The following is a 17,502-nucleotide window of genomic DNA, read 5'->3' on the forward strand; positions in this document are numbered from 1 at the left end:
GCTTGTAATCCCCCCCTTCCCTGCTTGGGAGGCGGAGACAGGAGGATCCCGCAGGTTCGAAACCAGCTGTGCTAGCTTAAGAGACCCTGTTTCCAAACAAAAACATATATAAAAAAATAGGTCTGAGAGTGTAGCCCGGAGGTAGAAGGGCTCCACCCCCAGTACCACCAAAAAAAAAAAAAAAAAAAAAAGATTAAAGCACCTATTTAAATTAAGATCTTCAAGCATCTATGAGATGATTTCATGAGAACAAGAGCTGGCTGAAACACTATGACCTGAGGTTCTAAGGGGAAAAACGTACTCACTCGTCTTCTGTAACTTACAAGGGAAGTGCGTAGTAGGAAAACACCCTTCACAGCACATTTAACAGTGTGGATTTCAGTAATACTCAACAGGAAAGAGACGGGCTCATTAAGATGCCGGTGGAGGCGTAAAAACAGAAGGGTGTGACTCTGCAGGACAGCCCTGCCCCGTCTATTTTTAGAGGCTTAAGACTCCAACCTTAAATACTTTTGATAATAATGCTCGTGGCCACAACTCAGCACAGCTGGGGAGAAAACCGGTTCTTTTCAAGCCATGTGAACTACTTAGCTGTTTTTTCCCTTTTAAGTTAACCCTGAGATGTTGCTCACGGAACAGAATCAGGGATCTTTGACAGTCTTTAGTTTCTCTCTGTTGACACAAAAGTAAAATTAGGTGGTAGAGAATAATAATAATATATATATTTTTTGTGGTACTGGGGTGGAACTCAGAGGCTTTTCTATCTCCGGACTATACTCCCAGACCTATTTTTTATACTTTATTTGGAAACAGGGTCTCACTAAGTTGCTGAGATCCTCACTAAGTAGCCGAGGCTGGCTTCGAACCTGTGCGATCCTCCGGTCTCAGCCTCCCAAGCGTGGGGATTACAAGCATGCGCCACCACGGCCGGCTGAAGAATATTTTTAAATGTCACACACACACACACACACACACACACACACACACACACATAAATAATTATCTTGCTCATTTGGAAGCAGGGAATATTACTTTAATTCGGAACAGAAGAACACATTGTTAAGGAAAAAGGACTTTGGGTTCACCCAAAGTATCACAGACAGTGTCCTCAAAACCTCCGTATTAGGAAGTAACAATTTCTTGTGTTATCCGTCACCATGTTGAGGTGGCTGTGTCCAGAGCATCGGAAGAGCTCATATCCTGTAGCTACTAATAAGGGCTTCTGAGTTTATATAATAGCGAATGGGCATGTACACACACACGATACCTCTGTATACGTTAACATATATACAAATATACATACAACAGACTCATGCACGTAGGTCTCGGGAACACACACCCACATCTGGAGAGAGTTACTTTCTCAAAATTACCACCTTTTCCAAACTCAACCTTCCTATTTTCCGCTTGCAACTCAAAATTACAGTGAATCATACTCCAAAGACTTTGTTTCAATTTTCAGTGGACAAAAGTGGGTAAACCAAATTATAGCCAGAAACCAAGGCACGTCTAGGGGGTAAAGTGCCATCTTCTGCCCTTCAAAAACAAACAAAAAATCAAGAAAGTGGGTTAGGACACTCTTAACAATTTAACGAGCATTTCTTCTTAGTGTCTTTAGAAAAAGGGGGGGAAATCCTGAGTAGAAGAGACCGAAACTGGCTTTCATGTCCTGTACTTGGGAGAAGAGGCTCGATTAGAGATTCAGGCATGACTACTGCTTGATAATTAACAAGTCATTAATAATCCTTTGTGATAACGAGTCCCTCTCCTCCGAAATCTACGAACGTATGGCATTTACCAGTCACGGAAGCCAACAGGTCTTGAAGTTTATTCTCTCTTGGAGACCTTAGAAAAAGGAAGATCAGAGGTGGTTTTCCCCAGTGGGGTCCCTGCTTACCTGTGGGGACTACTGAGGCACGGTGCCTCTGGCAGACCCCTGCACAGGGACCCCAACCAATTCCTGGATTTGCAGGATGAGGAGCCCCTGTGTCACTGCTCGTTTCGATCCCTCTCTGGGGAGGGAAGCCACGTTGGCCGTTGGCTGTTCTGCCGATCCTGGCTGGAAGGCTCTCGGGTTTCCATTACAAGTTCTCCTTCAGCAGCCCCAGCTTGCGTAGCGCCTCCCTCCGGGCCTCCTCGGTGGAGCCCCTGCCGGAGAACTGCACCGTGATGCCCTGAGGTCTGAACCCCACCGCCCTGGGGAGAGAGCCTGCCCGCTTCCTGGCGTCCTGGCCGCAGTCTGGCTGCCGGGGCTCGTAAAAGCTTCTGCTGGCGTTCTGGCGCGCGAGCCTGCTGGCCACTGCAGGGTCCGGTCGGAAGGTGATGGTCTTCCCGGTGGACACGAAGGGGCTGGGCTCGCTCTTTAGGACCTCGTGGATGCTCTGGAAGCCGTTGGCCAGCGGGGGCTGCTCCGTCTGTACACCTCGGGACTGCAGCCCGGCGGCCGGCCCTCCTGCTCGGGGGCCTTGGGCTTCCTTGGCCAGGCCTGGGGTGCTCTGGGTGCGTGCCCCCCGATCTGGGGAGATGCTCCTCTGCTCCGCCAGATCGCCCTTGGGCGACCTGTCTTCCCCGTCCCCCATGGCGGCGAGGAAGGAGACCCCGTTGATGTTGGCCAGCACCTGGGCTTTGCGCTCCTGCACGCTGACGGCCGCCTTGGAGAGCGTCTTGTTGAGTTCCTTCGCCGAGCCGTTGGTCACGCTGATGTTGCTGGGGAAGCGGTGGATCTTGGGGGCCGGCTGCACGGAGTGCCGGCGCCACAGAAAGTGGTCTCCATTCCGAGGGCCTGAGGAAGTCGGGGTCCTCCCTTCTCCGGGTCTGCTCTCCTTCGTGGGGGACGTGGGGGAGTGGGCTTCGTTTCCTGCCAACTTCTCGGAAATTTTCTGAGCTATAACAAGAGGTGTAGGGACCGAGCGGGGCAGCTTGGGGTGCTCTGCGGGAGGACAAGGGGGCAGCAGCTCCTTCCTGGGCTGGGCGGGGGCGCTGGGTGGGGAAGGTGGCGGAGGAAGGGCCTCCGGGACTGCGGGGTCTGGTGGTAGGGAGTTCTCAGCATCTTCTTTCTTGCCTTCAAGGACAGGACCATCCTCCTTCCCAACATGTCCAGCCCCTGAAAAGCGAGGGAGAAGCCTCATTAAGCGCCCACCTGTGCAAAAGTAAACACATCCCTGTTCACAGAGCATTTCAAGCTTGGCTTGATGGCACATGCCTGGAATCCCAGTAGTTGGGAGGCTGAGACAGGAGGATTGCAGGTTCAAGGCCAGCCTCAGCAACTTGATGAGACTGTTTCCAAGCAAAAAAATTAAAAAGGGCTGTGAGTGTAGCTCAGAGGTCAATCCCCAGTACTATGAATAAATTTTAAAAAGTAAAAATAAGAGACTTCCAAAGGGACACACTAGCAATTCCCGCAGCAGGGAAGGTGTGCTTTTGCTGGCGATGTCACCTGGGGGCCGGATGCCTTCCCGGGAGACTTGACAAGGAGACGGCTGGGCGGCTGTGAGGCACGCACCGGTGACTCAACAGGTCTTTCTAGAGGAAGGACCCCTACCTCGGGGGCGCAGTGACATTTCCTGACAACCCAGGCGGCAGGCGGCAGGCCGCCTTGGAGCCAGGTGCTCAGCAGGCCACCTCTGCACCGCCCCCTCCCGCTACAGACGGCCAGCTCATCCTTCTGCCTCTGCGCTCAGCCTCTGCGCTCAGCCTCTGCGCTCAGCCTCTGTGCTCAGCCTCTCCTGAATGCCCGCCCCAGGGAGGTATTCCAGCTGCTGCGGGAACCATCAGGAGAGAGCTGGCAGGTGTGCGCGGCCTGTCTTCAGAAAGTGTTTTCTTTGGCATGATTATGTGCTCTGATATATTTAAAGGATCTGCTGGCTCCAATTACTTCTAGGAATGCTTCTTCAAAGCAGAAGTATGATAAAAATGTGAAAATCATTGTCTCTCTGCACACCAAAGCTCTATTTTTACGTGCGATCCATAATACAGGAGGTGAAGTTGAGTACTACTCAGCTTCGCTTTAAGGAAAAGGCACACAGACACCCGTTTCTAGAGGTTTGTACAAATGGCAGGTGTGTGTGTGTGTGTGTGTGTGTGTGTGTGTGTGTGTGTGGTGGTAGTGCTAGGGTTTAAACCTATAGGCATTTTGCCTCCAAGCCTCACCCCCAGCCCTATGTTATTTTTATTTGGAAACCGGGTCTTGCTAAGTCGCTGAGACGAGCTTCCTGTCTCAGCCTTCCAAGTACTGGGATTAAAGGCGTGCGCCACCATGCCTGGCGAAGCGGCAGGTTACCCGAGCAGACGCACGCCCCTCTTATTTCTTTCCATCCTTGCCCACATTTATTTTTTTGGTTGTAAACTGGGGACTGAATCCAGGGACGTTCTACCTGCTAACTACACCTCCAGCCCTATTTTAATATTTATCTGGAAACAGGGTCTCACTAGATTGCGGACAGCCTTGCTAAATTGCTGAGGCTGTCCTTGAACCTGTGACCCTCTTGTCTCAGCCTCCCAAGTATTGGGATTGCAGGTGTGTGACACCACACCTGGCTCTGCATTTGTTCCTAATATCCTTTCCAATTAGGAAGAAAATTTTAGCTGGGTGTGGTGGCACACGCTTGTAATCCCTGAGCTTGGGAGGTGGAGACAGGAGGATTGTGCAGGTTCGAAGCCAGCAGCGCTGGCTTAAGAGACCCTGTTTCCGGCCAGGCGTGGTGGCGCACGCTTGTAATCCCCGTGCTTGGGAGGTGGAGACAGGAGGATTCCGCAGGTTCAAAGCCAGCCACGGTGGCTTAAGAGACCCTGTTTCTGTTAGATGAATTAAGTTTTTACCTCAGGAGCCCCCCCCACCCCCATGAGTTGAGTTTCCCGGAAATAGGCCCTGGGCTGACCGATTAAGCTACCATCCCCCCTCCGATGCACCTGGTCACTTACCTGGGACCTGCCCCCTTCTGGTGCCCATTGGCCAATCAGTAAAGGGGACATCCCCCGCCGACCTCAAGCCAATTACCTGGCCGCAGGACCCCCTCTTATGGGAACCTAGCCAATTAGGTCAAGGGCATTTCCCTAGCCTATTAGCCCCAAATACGTAACCCCCAAGCCCCTGTATAACCGGACTCCAGCACGCGGGCTCTCTTTTCCTTCGCTCCCCTCATCCATACCAGCTCCCTGATAAATCTCTTGGCTATAAGGCGGTCTCTGGTGTGGTCAAACTTCGTCCTTTCAGTTTCCAAAAATAAAAAATAGGTCTGGGAGTGTAGCCCGGAGGTAGAAGGGCTTCCAGGAACCCCAGGACCACCCAAAAAAAAAAAAAAAAGAGAGACCCTGTTTCCAAATAAAAAATATAAAATAGGTCTGGGAGTGTAGCCGGAGGTAAAAGGGTTCCATCCCCAGGACCACCAAAAAAAAAAAAAAAAAAAAAAAAAAAGTAAGGCATCCCTCTGTCCACTTCCGCCCAGTGCTCTCAGAGGCCTCAGGAACAAGAGCTCCGCTCTCCCTCGATGCCGCTCGGAGCCAAGCACATTGTGCAGAGTAGGCGCTGACCCCAGTTTCTGTCCTGCTACCTCTGTTTTCCTGAACCGGCAGACTCTTCAGTTAAAACTCCCACCTTGGAATCATGCGACAGAAAGTGGGTGTAATCGTGCACTCAGACACGAATGCCCCGTGTCTTTTCTTTATGGGACAGAACCGTCACTGAAAGCTACTTTCAATTTACTTTCTCTCGATATATATTTTTTGGTATTGGGGATAGAACCCAGGTGTGTTCTACCTTTGAGCTACTTCCCCAGCCTTTTTTTATTTATTATTTTGAAATAGGGTCCTGCTAAGTTACTGAGGCTGGCTTTGAATCTGCCATCCTCCTGTCTCGGCCTCCCAAATACTGGGATTATAGAAATGTGCCACCACACCCAGCTCTTTCTATCCATGTATATACATAAACATATAAAATATTATATATCAAGCCGGGTGTGGTGGTGCACACTTATAATCCCAATACTTGGGAGGCTGAGACAGGAGGATTGCAGGTTTAATTAAGACCAGCCTCAGCTACTTAGTGAAAACCTGTTTCAAAATAAAGAATAAAAGCTGGGTGTGGTGGCGCACGCTTGTAATCCCAGCACTCGGGAGGCTGAGACCGGAGGATCGTGGTTCACGGACAGCCTCAGCTACTTAGGCCCTCTGCAACTTAGTGAGACCCGGTTTCAAAATAAAGAAAAAAAATAGGGCTGGGGGTATAGCTCGGAGGTCGAATGCCCTTGGGTTCCATCCCCAGACCCGTAAATAAAAATTAAAAAAAAATTAAAAATAGGGCTTGGGGTGTAGTTTGAAGATAGAATGCCCCTGGGTTCCATCCCCAGTACCACAAAATATATTATATATCAGATCTATTTATAGGCTCAGCAGGTCCCGTTCTTTATTTCAGTCCAACAGGTGGACAGCCTACCAAAGAAGACGCTTCTCCCCACAGAAGCTGGTGAGTGCGTTGCAGGACACTGTAGAAACCACGTCAAAGGCGGGGGCCCCCGTGTCACCCCTCACCTGCTGCCCGAGGCCCCTCTGGGAGGCACTCCGCGTCCCCAGCAGCCGGGCCTGGCTGCACTAGGTCAATGACATCTTCGGGCTCGGAGTGGCTGGCAGGGCTCTCTTCCAGGGACTGAGGAGACTGGCAGTGGATGCCGCTGTCACACAGGGCCGGCTCCTCCAAGTCATCTTCCAGCGAATCTAGGGTCTCTTCAAAAAACAGGATGACATCCTTCTCCTCGTGGGTGAGGTGCTTCAGGCTCTCATCATCCTGTGAGGGTTGAGGATGGAATGGAAAAGGTCAACAGTGCTGTCATCAAAGAGAAGAAGCAGTACCACGTGGGGAGCAGGGGCGCAGCCGAGGGTGGGGTGCTCTGTGCCCCCCAAGTTCCCCGCCATCCGGGTTGCCCTCTGACAAACTGTGCCCAGCATCCCTCACCCTTCTACCTGCATGAGAGAATGATAATGTCAAAAAGGTGTGGAAAGCTGGGTGTGGTGGCGCATGCTTGTAAATCCAGTACTTGGGAGGCTGAGGCAGGAAGATCGTGGGTTCAAGGACAACCTCAGCAACATAGTGAGACCATTTCAAAACAAAAAGTTAAATAGGGCTGGAGATGTGGCTAAGAGGTATAATGCCCCTGGGTTCAACCCCCATAAAACACGCGCGCGCGCGCGCGCGCGCACACACACACACACACACACACACACACACACACACTTCAAAGTGAGTCAGCGTCACAGAGCAATTCTCCTTCGGTACCTCCTTGGGAAACTGTTTTGAACTTACTGCTGCCAGACTCCCTGGCATTCCTGTATTAACAAGAGGGAAATCTCTGATTAAAGATAGTGGAATGAAGCCAGGCGTGGTGGTGCTGCCTGTAATCCTAGTACCTGGGAGGCTGACACAGGAGGATTGCAGGTTCGAGGACAGCCTCGGCGATTAAGCAAGGCCTTCAGCAAGTCAGCAAGACCTTGTTTCAAAATAATAAATAAAGAGTACTGGAGGTGTAGCCAGGAGGTAGAATGCCCCTGAGTTTAATTCAGAGTGGTAAGCACACGTGTGCGTGTATGCGTGCACGCGCGTGCGCGCGCACACACACACACACACACACACACACTCAATTCATGTCAACTGCCTTACCATGCTGTGTTTTGACCCTCTGGTAACCAGAACATAAAACTAAGAAATCTAGCAACAGTCTTCACTTTGACACTTCTGTTTTTAGGGCTCCCTGCAGGTTGGTGGGAGCCCGGGGTCACGGGCGCGGCCTGGCTCCCTGGTCCTCGTCCTCGCTGGGTCAGCGCACCCACCCAGATGTGCTGCTCCCAGGGTCCCACATGAAACCTTACGGGTCTAAGGTCATTAGGGCTCTGAGCACAACAAGGATCCCTCTAAAATAGATTCCCAAACTTCCTGGCTTACTGCCAGAAAAAAATTACTCAGCCTCCTCTTGGGTGTTTCCACGGCGCCCTTATTTTTATCCCAAGGCTACTGCGGCCCCTCTGGATGGACCCAGCACCCCCCACCCCCACCCCCAGGAGGGTGGTTTCCCTGACTTTGGGAATCTCTGCATCCAAGACAGAACCACTGGGGACAGAGTTTGATGATAAGACATTGGCAACAACCCCAATGGGGGTCTTAAAAATAACCCTGGAATAAAAAGCCCAGGGAAGGAAATGAACACCCTCCTCCCTCTTCCCTCCCACACTGACCTTTATCCTCCAGCGCTTAGATAGGGTTATTCAAGGACTTTTTTAGAGATTCTACTTTGCTTAGGTATAATTATTTTCACCTAGGTAAAAAATAGAATTGAACCAGGAGTGGTGGCGGACACTTGTAATCCCAGTACTTGGGAGGCTGATACAGGAGGATCTGGGTTTATGGCCAGCCTCAGCTACTTAGTGAGGCCCTCCACAACTTAGTTATACCCTGTTTCAAAATAAAGAATAAAAAGCCGGGTGTGGTGGCGCACACTTGTAATCCCAGCATTTGGGAGGCTGAGACTGGAGGATCACAGTTTGCGATTAGTGAGGCCCTTCACAACTCAGTGAGACCCTGTTTCAAAATTAAAAATAAAAAAGTGGGCAGGGGGTGTAGCTTGGAAGTCAAATGCCTCTGGGTTCCATCCCTAGACCCCCCCCCAAAAAAAAAATAGAATAAAGCTGGCCATGCATACAGTAATCCCAGCATTGGGGAAGCTGAGATAGTAGGATAGAGGTTCGCGGCCAGCCTCAGCTACTTAGTGAGGCCCTTTGCAACTCACTGAGACCTTGCCTCAAAATAAAAACTGGGTCTAGGGATATTGCTTGGAGGTAGAATGCCCCTGGGTTCAATCCCCAGTACCAAAAAAAAAAAAAAAAAAAAAAAAAAAAAAAAAGATGGGATACTGGTCTGGCCTTGAAGTATAGCTCAGTGGTAGAGCATTCACCTAGCATGTGTGAGGCCGGGGTTCAATCCCCAGCAGAGTGGAGAGGAAAGGAGAGGAGAAGAGAGGAGAAGAGAGGATTCTGGCCTAAGATGGACCTTCAGCTTAAGGCACATCGCCAGTTTCCCACACAAAATAAGAATGGAGGAGACACTGCCCTGAAGGTATGCACCTGTGAGCGCATCAGTGGTCTCCACACCCTCCGCAGGCTGGAGCGGGAGGAGGCTCAGCGCGGGCGGTGTGCGTGTCTGTCCCCGGCACTCTGAATTACACTATGATGAGTGACTACGGCGCACCAATGCAAGTATTTAAAAAGAAGGTGCAAACATTATGAAACCAGCCGGGCGTGGTGGCGCACGCTTGTCATCCCCGCGCTTGGGAGGCGGAGACAGGAGGATTGCACAGGTTCGAAGCCAGTCGCGTGCGCTGGCTTAGGAGACCCTGTTTCCAAATAAAAATGTAAAAATAGGCCTGGGAGTGTAGCCTGGAGGTAGAAAGGCTTCCAGGAACCCCAGTACCACAAAAAAACCCCAAAAAACAAACAAAAAAACAAAAACATTATGAAACTTAATGAATCATTTTTGATCCCTAAAAAGAGATTATTATTATTATTATTATTATTATTATTATTTACGGTATTGGGAATGGAGCCTAGGGGCATACTACCTCCGAGCTGCACCCCCTAACCCTGTTTTTATTATTTATTTATTTATTTATTGGGTCTGGGGATGGAACCCAGAGGCATTTGACTTCCGAGCTACATCCCCCTGCCCAATTTTTTATTCTTTATTTTGAAACAGGGTCTCACTGAGTTGCAGAGGGCCTCACTAAGTAGCTGAGGCTGTCCACGAACTGCGATCCTCTGGTGTCAGCCTCCAGAATGCTGGGATTACAAGTGTGCACCATCACGCCTGGCTCTATTCTTTACTTTAAAACAGGGTCTCACTGAGTTGCAGAGGGCCTCACTAAGTAGCTGATGCTGTCTGTGAATCTTGATTCTCCTGTCTCAGCCTCTGGAATGCTGGATTGCAAGCGTGAGCCATCATGCCCAGCTATATAACCCATTTCTAATCCAGCCTCCAGCAAACAGTCCCAACCTGAGATTTTCATCTGGAAAGCGAGCTGAGGAGGGTGCCTCGGACCTCCTGTTTACACCCGGCCTTCTGCGGCTAGGTGCGCGCACACACCAGGCTGGCTCCCTCAGCTGAGAACTGGATCCACGGCATGAAAGGACTTCTGAGGGTCAAACCAGTACTCAGTGTGGGGCCAAGACTGGCGCTAACCTCTCCATGCGCCTGGTTTTGCTTTGCTATGCCCCGTTCTAATCACATACTCGTAACTATCAACAGAGTCTGGCCGGCCGCCTGCTTTCACCTTGCACATTTGATCCCAGAGTTCCTCGCTCAGTTTGACCTCTGCATCCTCTCCTACTTCTGTTCCCGGGGACTTGCACAATAGGAGACATAAAACGACTTCACCCAGGCTCGTGAATGAGCGGATGCCCAGGCCTCAGGATGCCAGACCTCCTGCGTTCTCAACCTGAGGTGTGGGGGGTGGGGGACTGGAATACCGCCCCAAGTGCGGTCTTTGTGATCAGCCTGGCCTGGAGCCGCACCCTTGAGAAGGGGCCAAAGATGCCGTGGGCGCTGTCTGGCTTATTTCATGCAATATAATGATCTCAGTTCTATCTGTGTTGCAAATGACAGGATTTCATTCTTTTTCTATGGCCGCATAGTATTCCATTGCCTGAGATGAGGTGTATCCCAAAACAGCTCGGGCTCAGGTTTTCACACAGACCTTGCAGTCACATTACTGCAAGCCAGGCGTGGTGTTGCACGCTTGTAATCCCAGCATTTGGGAGGTGGAGTATTGCAGTTTGCCAACAGCCCCAGCTACTTAGTGAGGCCCTTTGCAACTCAGTGAGACACTGTTTCAAAAATAAGACTAAAAATAGGGCTGGGGGTGGCCGGGCATAGTGGCACACGCTTTGTAATCCCCACACTTGTAATCCCGCGCTTGGGAGGCTGAGACAGGAGGATCGCACAGGTTCGAAGCCAGCCTCAGCTACTGAGTGAGGCTCTCAGCAACTTAGTGAGACTCTGTCTCAAAATAAAATATAAAATAGGTTTGAGAGTATAGCCTGGGGGTAGAAAGCCCCTGGGTTCCATTCCAGTACTGCAAGAAAAAAAATAGGGCTGGGGGTGTAGCTCTGAGGTAGAATGCCCCTGGGTTCCATCCACAGCACCATAAACCCCAGCCCCACAAAAACAAAACAAAACAAAAAGGAGGAGAGAAACAGGTTGGGCATGGCACACACCTGCAATTGCAGTAGTTAGGAGGTTGAAACAGGAGGATCACAGGTTTGAGTTTAGTCTTAGCAATTTAGGGAGATCCCGTTTCAAACTAAAAAAATAAAATTATGTTGTTGGTGTAGGTCAGAGGTAGAATGCCCCTGGATTCAATCCCCAGTACATCTATATCTATCTATCTATCTATCTATCTATCTATCTATCTATCTATCTATCTATGTCATTCTGAAGAAATAATTTCTAAGGATTTGAACCAGAAATTTCCAAAGGCTAATGTTAGGGATTGTCATAATGCACACTGAACAAGCCTCAGCAAAGAGAACCAAGTCTTGTCTGATCCCTGTTCACTCCTGCACAAAGGGGAGACAGAGAATAGGTCTGTGAGGCCCAGGTTAAGCTGGGAGAGGAACTTCAGATAAAAGGGCAGATGGCAAGGCTTAAAGTGAATTCTGGCAAAACTTCAAAGTCACCAATCACACACACATTGTGTTAGAACAGATTTGAGACAGGAAGGGATTGTGAGCCAGAGAGAGAGAGAGAGAGAGAGAGAGAGAGAGAGAGAGAGAGAGAGAGGAAGAAGAAGAAGAAGAAGAAGAAGAAGAAGAAGAAGAAGAAGAAGAAGGAGAAGAGGAAGAAGAAGAAGAAGAAGGAGGAGGAGGAGGAGGAGGAGGAGGAGGAGGAGGAAGATGAGGAGGAGGAGGAGGAGAAGAAAAAGAAAAAGAAGCCGGGCGTGGTAGTGCACGCTTGTAATCCCTGCACTTGGGAGACAGGAGGATCGCAGAGGTTCGAAGCCAGCCTCAATACTTAGTGAGATCCTGTTTCTAATAAAATATAAAAATAGGTCTGGGAGTGTAGCACAGAGGTAGAAAGCCCCTGGGTTCCAAACCCAGTACCACACACACACACACACACACACACACACACACACACACACAATAAATAAAAAAATACATACATACATACATACATACATACATACATACATACGAAGGAGGAGGTGGAAGAGGAGGAGGAGACCCTTATCTAAAGAAACTTTCAGTTACCACCATTTTTTAAGCTTTGTTTCGTTAAAAAGAAGAAAGACCTAAGAAGGCTTAATTTTAAACACACACTAAAATAACTCCTCCAGAAAAAAAAATAAATAAAAGCTGTTGACTCTTGCCCCTGCGATTAAGTGCGTAGGCCTCTTTTTCATTTCGTTTTTCTTGAGTTTACCTGTAGGCTGAGACAATTATACAACTCCTTGTGAGGGATGACACAGGGAGCCAGAAAGCTGGGGTGGAGGCACACGTCTGTAATCCCAGTGATTTGGGAGGCTGAGACAGGAGGATCACAGGTTTAAGGCCAGCCTCAGCAACTTAGCAAGACCCCACCTCAAAAGAAAAAAAGAAAAGGGGTGGGGGACCAGCAGAACTTATTGTAGGCCCCTTTCCCTTCAAAAAAGTTTGATGGGTCTGCAGACGGGATTACCTCCCTGACATCGGAAAATGCTTCATCGATTTAATGATCTAAGTTGACGGGAGGCCCCAGAAGCTGAGCTGGAATAAAGGCAGAGACGTGAAGGCGGAGTCTCTTCCTGTGTCACTGCTGACTTTTGCAACCTGAAAAGAAAGACCTTAAGTGCACACGGCATCCCCGCTGTTTCAGAATAAGGGTTTAATTATGGTTATTTCTAAGTAGACAATATAGTAATTTTTCCCTGTGGCTAACTTAAGCCTGTACTTCTGGCAGGAAAGAGACGCAAACAAGGCAGTGTGGAATGAGGTCTGTGTACGGTTTTGATTACAGAACTAGAGAAGAATGGCGTCAAGGATTGCGCTTGGGCTCCCTGGCTGCCTTCAACTTCTTCTAACTGGCCACCCAGGTCTCCATCTCTCATCAACTTCTTAATCTGTATCTCTTAGAAGAAACCTATGTCACTGTAGTGACCTATGCCACTTCTGTGCTACACTCCCAGACCTATTTTTATATTTTATTAGAAGCAGGGTCTCACTAAGTTGCTGAGAGCCTCACTAAGTAGCTGAGGCTGGCTTCGAACCTGTGCGATCCTCCTGTCTCAGCCTCCCAAGCATGGGGATTACAAATGTGCGCCTCCACGCCCGGTTTTTATTCTTTATTTTGAAACAGGGTCTAAGTTGCGGAGGGCCTCACTAAGTAGCTGAGGCTGACTGCGAACCCGGATCCTCCTGTCTCAGCCTCTTAACTATTGAGACATTTTTCTGTTTTGAAATAGTTTCATGAAGGTGGTGGGAGTCTCCCTATACTGCTGAGGTGGCCTTGAACCTGCGATGATGCTCCCTCCTTCTCAGCCTCCCAAGTCCTGGGATTCTAGGCATGTGCCGCCACACCCGGCTTTGGGTGGTTTCTGAGTCAGTGTGGGTCAGAGGCCAGGACTGCAGGCTCACCTTTCTCACCCTGCTTGTTGTTCCTTCTTCTTGAAACCTTAGAGCAAATGGCACTGGGAATTCCTGGCACACAACCTGGACGTCAGCCTACCTACACGAGGAAAGCCTCTGAGGCCTGGCTCCCCTCTGTCTGCTATGACCAGCATGCAAGGCCAGTCATCAAAAGCTTTGGAGGAGGAAGGGGCAGGGGTTAGGTAGGAGCTGACAGCTGCCATCTGACCAGACCGTCATGCGACCTTAGGGCCACAGCCTTAGGGAGAAGAGGGTTTCAAGACAGGTCACTGAATATTCAACCTGAAAAACTCACCAATGAGTTGGAATCATTGTTTTTGCCAATTGGCAAAATTTATTTATTTACTTTTGCAGGTTTGGGGATGGAACTCAGGGGCATTCGACCTCTGAGCTACACCCCCAGCCCTATTTTTTATTCTTTATTTTGAAACAGGGTCTCACTGAGTTGCAGAGGGCCTCAATAAGTAGCTGAGGCTGGCCAAGAACCGCGATCCTCTGGTCTCAGCCTCCTGAATGCTGGGATTACAAGCATGCGCCACCACGCCCGGCTGGCAAAATTTATTTATTTATTTGATTGATTGATTGATTTCGCGGGTCTAGGGATGAAACCCAGGGACATTTGGCCTCCGAGCCACACCCCCTGCCCTATTTTTTATTCTTTCTTTCTTTCTTTCTTTCTTTCTTTCTTTCTTTCTTTCTTTCTTTATTTATTTATTTATTTTTGGTGGTACTGGGGTTCCTGGAAGCCCTTTTACCTCCGGGCTACACTCCCAGACCTATTTTATATTTTTGAAACAGGGTCTCTTACGCCAGCGCGGCTGGCTTCGATCCTGCGCGATCCTCCTGTCTCCGCCTCCCAAGCGCAGGGATTACAAGCGTGCGCCACCAGGCCCAGCGTTATTCTTTATTTTGAAACCAGGTCTCACTGAGTTGCAGAGGGCCTCACTTGGTAGCTGATGGTGTCCGTGAACTGCGATCCTCTGATCTCAGCCTCCCGAAATGCTGGGATTACAAGCGTGCGCCACCACGCCCGGCCAAAATTTATTTTTAAGAAATAAAAGTGACAGGAAGCGTGCGTGGGACGCCCTTCTCCTGCCTCTGAGGGAGTGGACATGTTTAAATTCCCTAGGATTAACTGTGAGTATGAAGACCTTCCTGCTCTTTGCAACCAGCAAATAGTATTATTCTCCGGGGAAGCCCCCCGATGCCCTTGGGCAGAGTGGACTTCAGGGACACATTCAGAGCAGGAACCTAAGACACCGGCAGGAGACCCATTCTGCCCCTGGCCGTAGCGCCCCGCATGTTTTATGAAATAGCCTTAGTATCTGAGACACCTGCCTCAAGAGGTTAAGCACACAAACTTTCAAAGCTGACATCCGAAGCTTCCTTCAGCAGCACTAAAGGGCTATTGCTGACCAAAGTCCTTTCCTGATCTTCATCACCTACGGCAGTTAAGTCCCACAACCACACCGCCAGCTTGCCAGCTTCTTAGAGATGCGCTGTCCGTGTTTGCATTAAAGCTGCCTCGCCTACATTTCCTAAGTTTTTCTTTTTTGGTGTGTGGTACTGGGGATGGAACCCAGGGGCATTCTACCTCCGAGCTACACCACCAGCCCTATTTTGTATTCTTTATTTTGAAAAGGGTCTCACTAAGTTGCATAGGGCCTCACTAAGTAGCTGAGGCTGTGAGTGAACCACGATCCTCCTGTCTCAGCCTCCCGAATGCTGGGATTACAAGAGTGCGCCACCACGCCTGGCTAAATCTCTTCTTCTCTTCTCTTCTCTTCTCTTCTCTTCTCTTCTCTTCTCTTCTCTTCTCTTCTCTTCTCTTCTCTTCTCTTCTCTTCCCTTCCCTTCCCTTCCCTTCCCTTCCCTTCCCTTCCCCTCTCTCTCTTTCTCTCTCTCTTCTTTCTTTCTGCACTGGGGATGGAACCCAGGGGGATTCTACCTCCAAACTACACCCCAGCCCTATTTTTTTATTCTTTATTTTGAAACAAGGTCTCATTAAGTTGCAGAGGGCCTTGCTAAGTAGCTAAGGCTGGCCACAAACCCGGATCCTCCTGTCTCAGCCGCCCAAGTACTGGAATTACAAGCATGTGCCACCACACCTTGCTGTAATAACCCTCTTTAAAATTAACAACTGCATGCACTACTTTGTTTAGAAGAGCCCCAATCATAATTGTGGCCATTGGGAACATCACCTTCTTTTACCATCTTACCTTTAGCGATCAAAGAAAAATAATTTAGAATATCCCTAGCTGGGCATGGTGATGCCCACCTATAATCCCAGTATTTGAGAGGCTGAAAAGGGAGGGTTGCAGGTTTTTTTTTTTTTTTTTGGTGGTACTGGGGTTCCTGGAAGCCCTTCTACCTCGGGGCTACACTCCCAGATCTATTTTTACATTTTCATTTTGGAAACAGGGTCTCCTAAGCCAGCGCGCGGCTGGCTTCGAACCTGCGTGATCCTCCTGTCTCCGCCTCCCAAGCGCGGGGATTACAAGCGTGCGCCACCACGCCCAGCTAGGGTTGCAGGTTTGAGACCAGACTCAGCGACTTAGCAAGGCCTTCAGCAACTGAGTGAGATCTTGTTTCAAAATGAAAAGTAAAATAGGGCTGGAGGTGTACGAGGTGGGATGCACCTAGGTTTAATCCCTAGTAACACACACACTACTACTACTACCACCACCACCACCACCAGCATGGGCTGTTTCAGGATGAAGGGGACTCATGCTGCCCTTGGAGCTAATGGGACCTGGGCACAGGTTCGAAGCCAGCCTCAGCTACTTAGTGAGGCCCTATTTCCAAATAAAATACAGAATAGGTCTGGGAGTATAGCCCAGAGGTAGAAAGCCTCTGGGTTCCACACACACAAAAATAGGGCTGGAGGTGTTGCTTGGAGGTTGAATGCCCCTGGGTTCTACCCCCAGTACTGAAAAAAAATTTATATATATATATATATATAGCCATTTCACAAATAAATAGTCCAAAATATCAAGATAACTAATCCAAAGGATGTTGAAAGATATTCTTTAAAGGGGAGAAGGGCTGGGACAAAAATCAATCAATCGAAGCACATATGGGCATTAAAGAAAGCCATCGCTCACCAAGGTGAAACTTCTGGACCGTGAGCTGCTGCCTCGACTCTCCAGGCTCCCGCCTCTGCTCCAGTCCCGGAGCCCGCAGCCGGGCGACATGTCTGGGTCCATCTCCAAGGAGTCTGATTTCTGGTGGCTCACAGGCATCCCCACAGAAACCTCGGCTACCGGCCTGGTCACAGGAAGTGGGAAAGGAGCCTGGATTCCATTCTGAGACAGGATTATCTCTAGAGAAACGGAGCAGAGAGAGACGATGGTTGGTGAGTTTAGGCAGAAAAACGCCGTATTCCTCAAAAAGAAAGGTGTGTCGGACTCAGCGACCCGCACGCTCGCATCTCAGCAAAGGCGACTCGTCTGGGACCCTGGTTTCGCTTCTCCTTCATTTCACAGCCTGTTCTGAAGATGGAAGGATAGCTTTTAACAGGAGGTGAACGTATTAAAATTTACTTTGGTGCCAGGGATTTGGTGGATTGATGCCCTGGCGCCTTCTCCGCACTCGTGGGGCTCTGCACACTCACACCCTGGCACACTCAAGCTCTTACACACTCACACTCTTGCTTTCCCTGCCCTTTTGGCTTCAGGCACCATAAACCTGAGTTTAAACACCAGCACAGTCCGGAGTGGAGTGAGGTGCCAGGGGCTAAGACGCCGTCGGCGGGAACCTGGCTGACGTGTGGGACCCAAGACTCTGGGAGGCGGGTGCCATTGCCACGGTCCCGTGAAAAGCCAAGTGTCCTGAACTCTGCTC

General features: G+C 49.7%; 1 protein-coding gene across 1 annotated transcript; it reads right to left on the reverse strand.

Moving 5' to 3' along the window:
- Window positions 1-2,081: 2,081 nt before the first annotated feature.
- On the reverse strand, window positions 2,082-16,901 carry PROSER2 (proline and serine rich 2; the record flags this gene model as incomplete). Its single annotated transcript, XM_080717268.1, has 3 exons — window positions 2,082-3,103; window positions 6,526-6,778; window positions 16,764-16,901. The coding sequence occupies 3 exons, from the start codon at window positions 16,899-16,901 to the stop codon at window positions 2,082-2,084; spliced, it is 1,413 nt and encodes a 470-aa protein (XP_080573394.1).
- Between the last annotated feature and the right edge of the window lie 601 nt (window positions 16,902-17,502).

Source organism: Muscardinus avellanarius (genome assembly GCF_963383645.1).
Source record: "Muscardinus avellanarius genome assembly, chromosome: 20".
In the NCBI taxonomy this organism is placed as follows: domain Eukaryota; kingdom Metazoa; phylum Chordata; class Mammalia; order Rodentia; family Gliridae; genus Muscardinus; species Muscardinus avellanarius.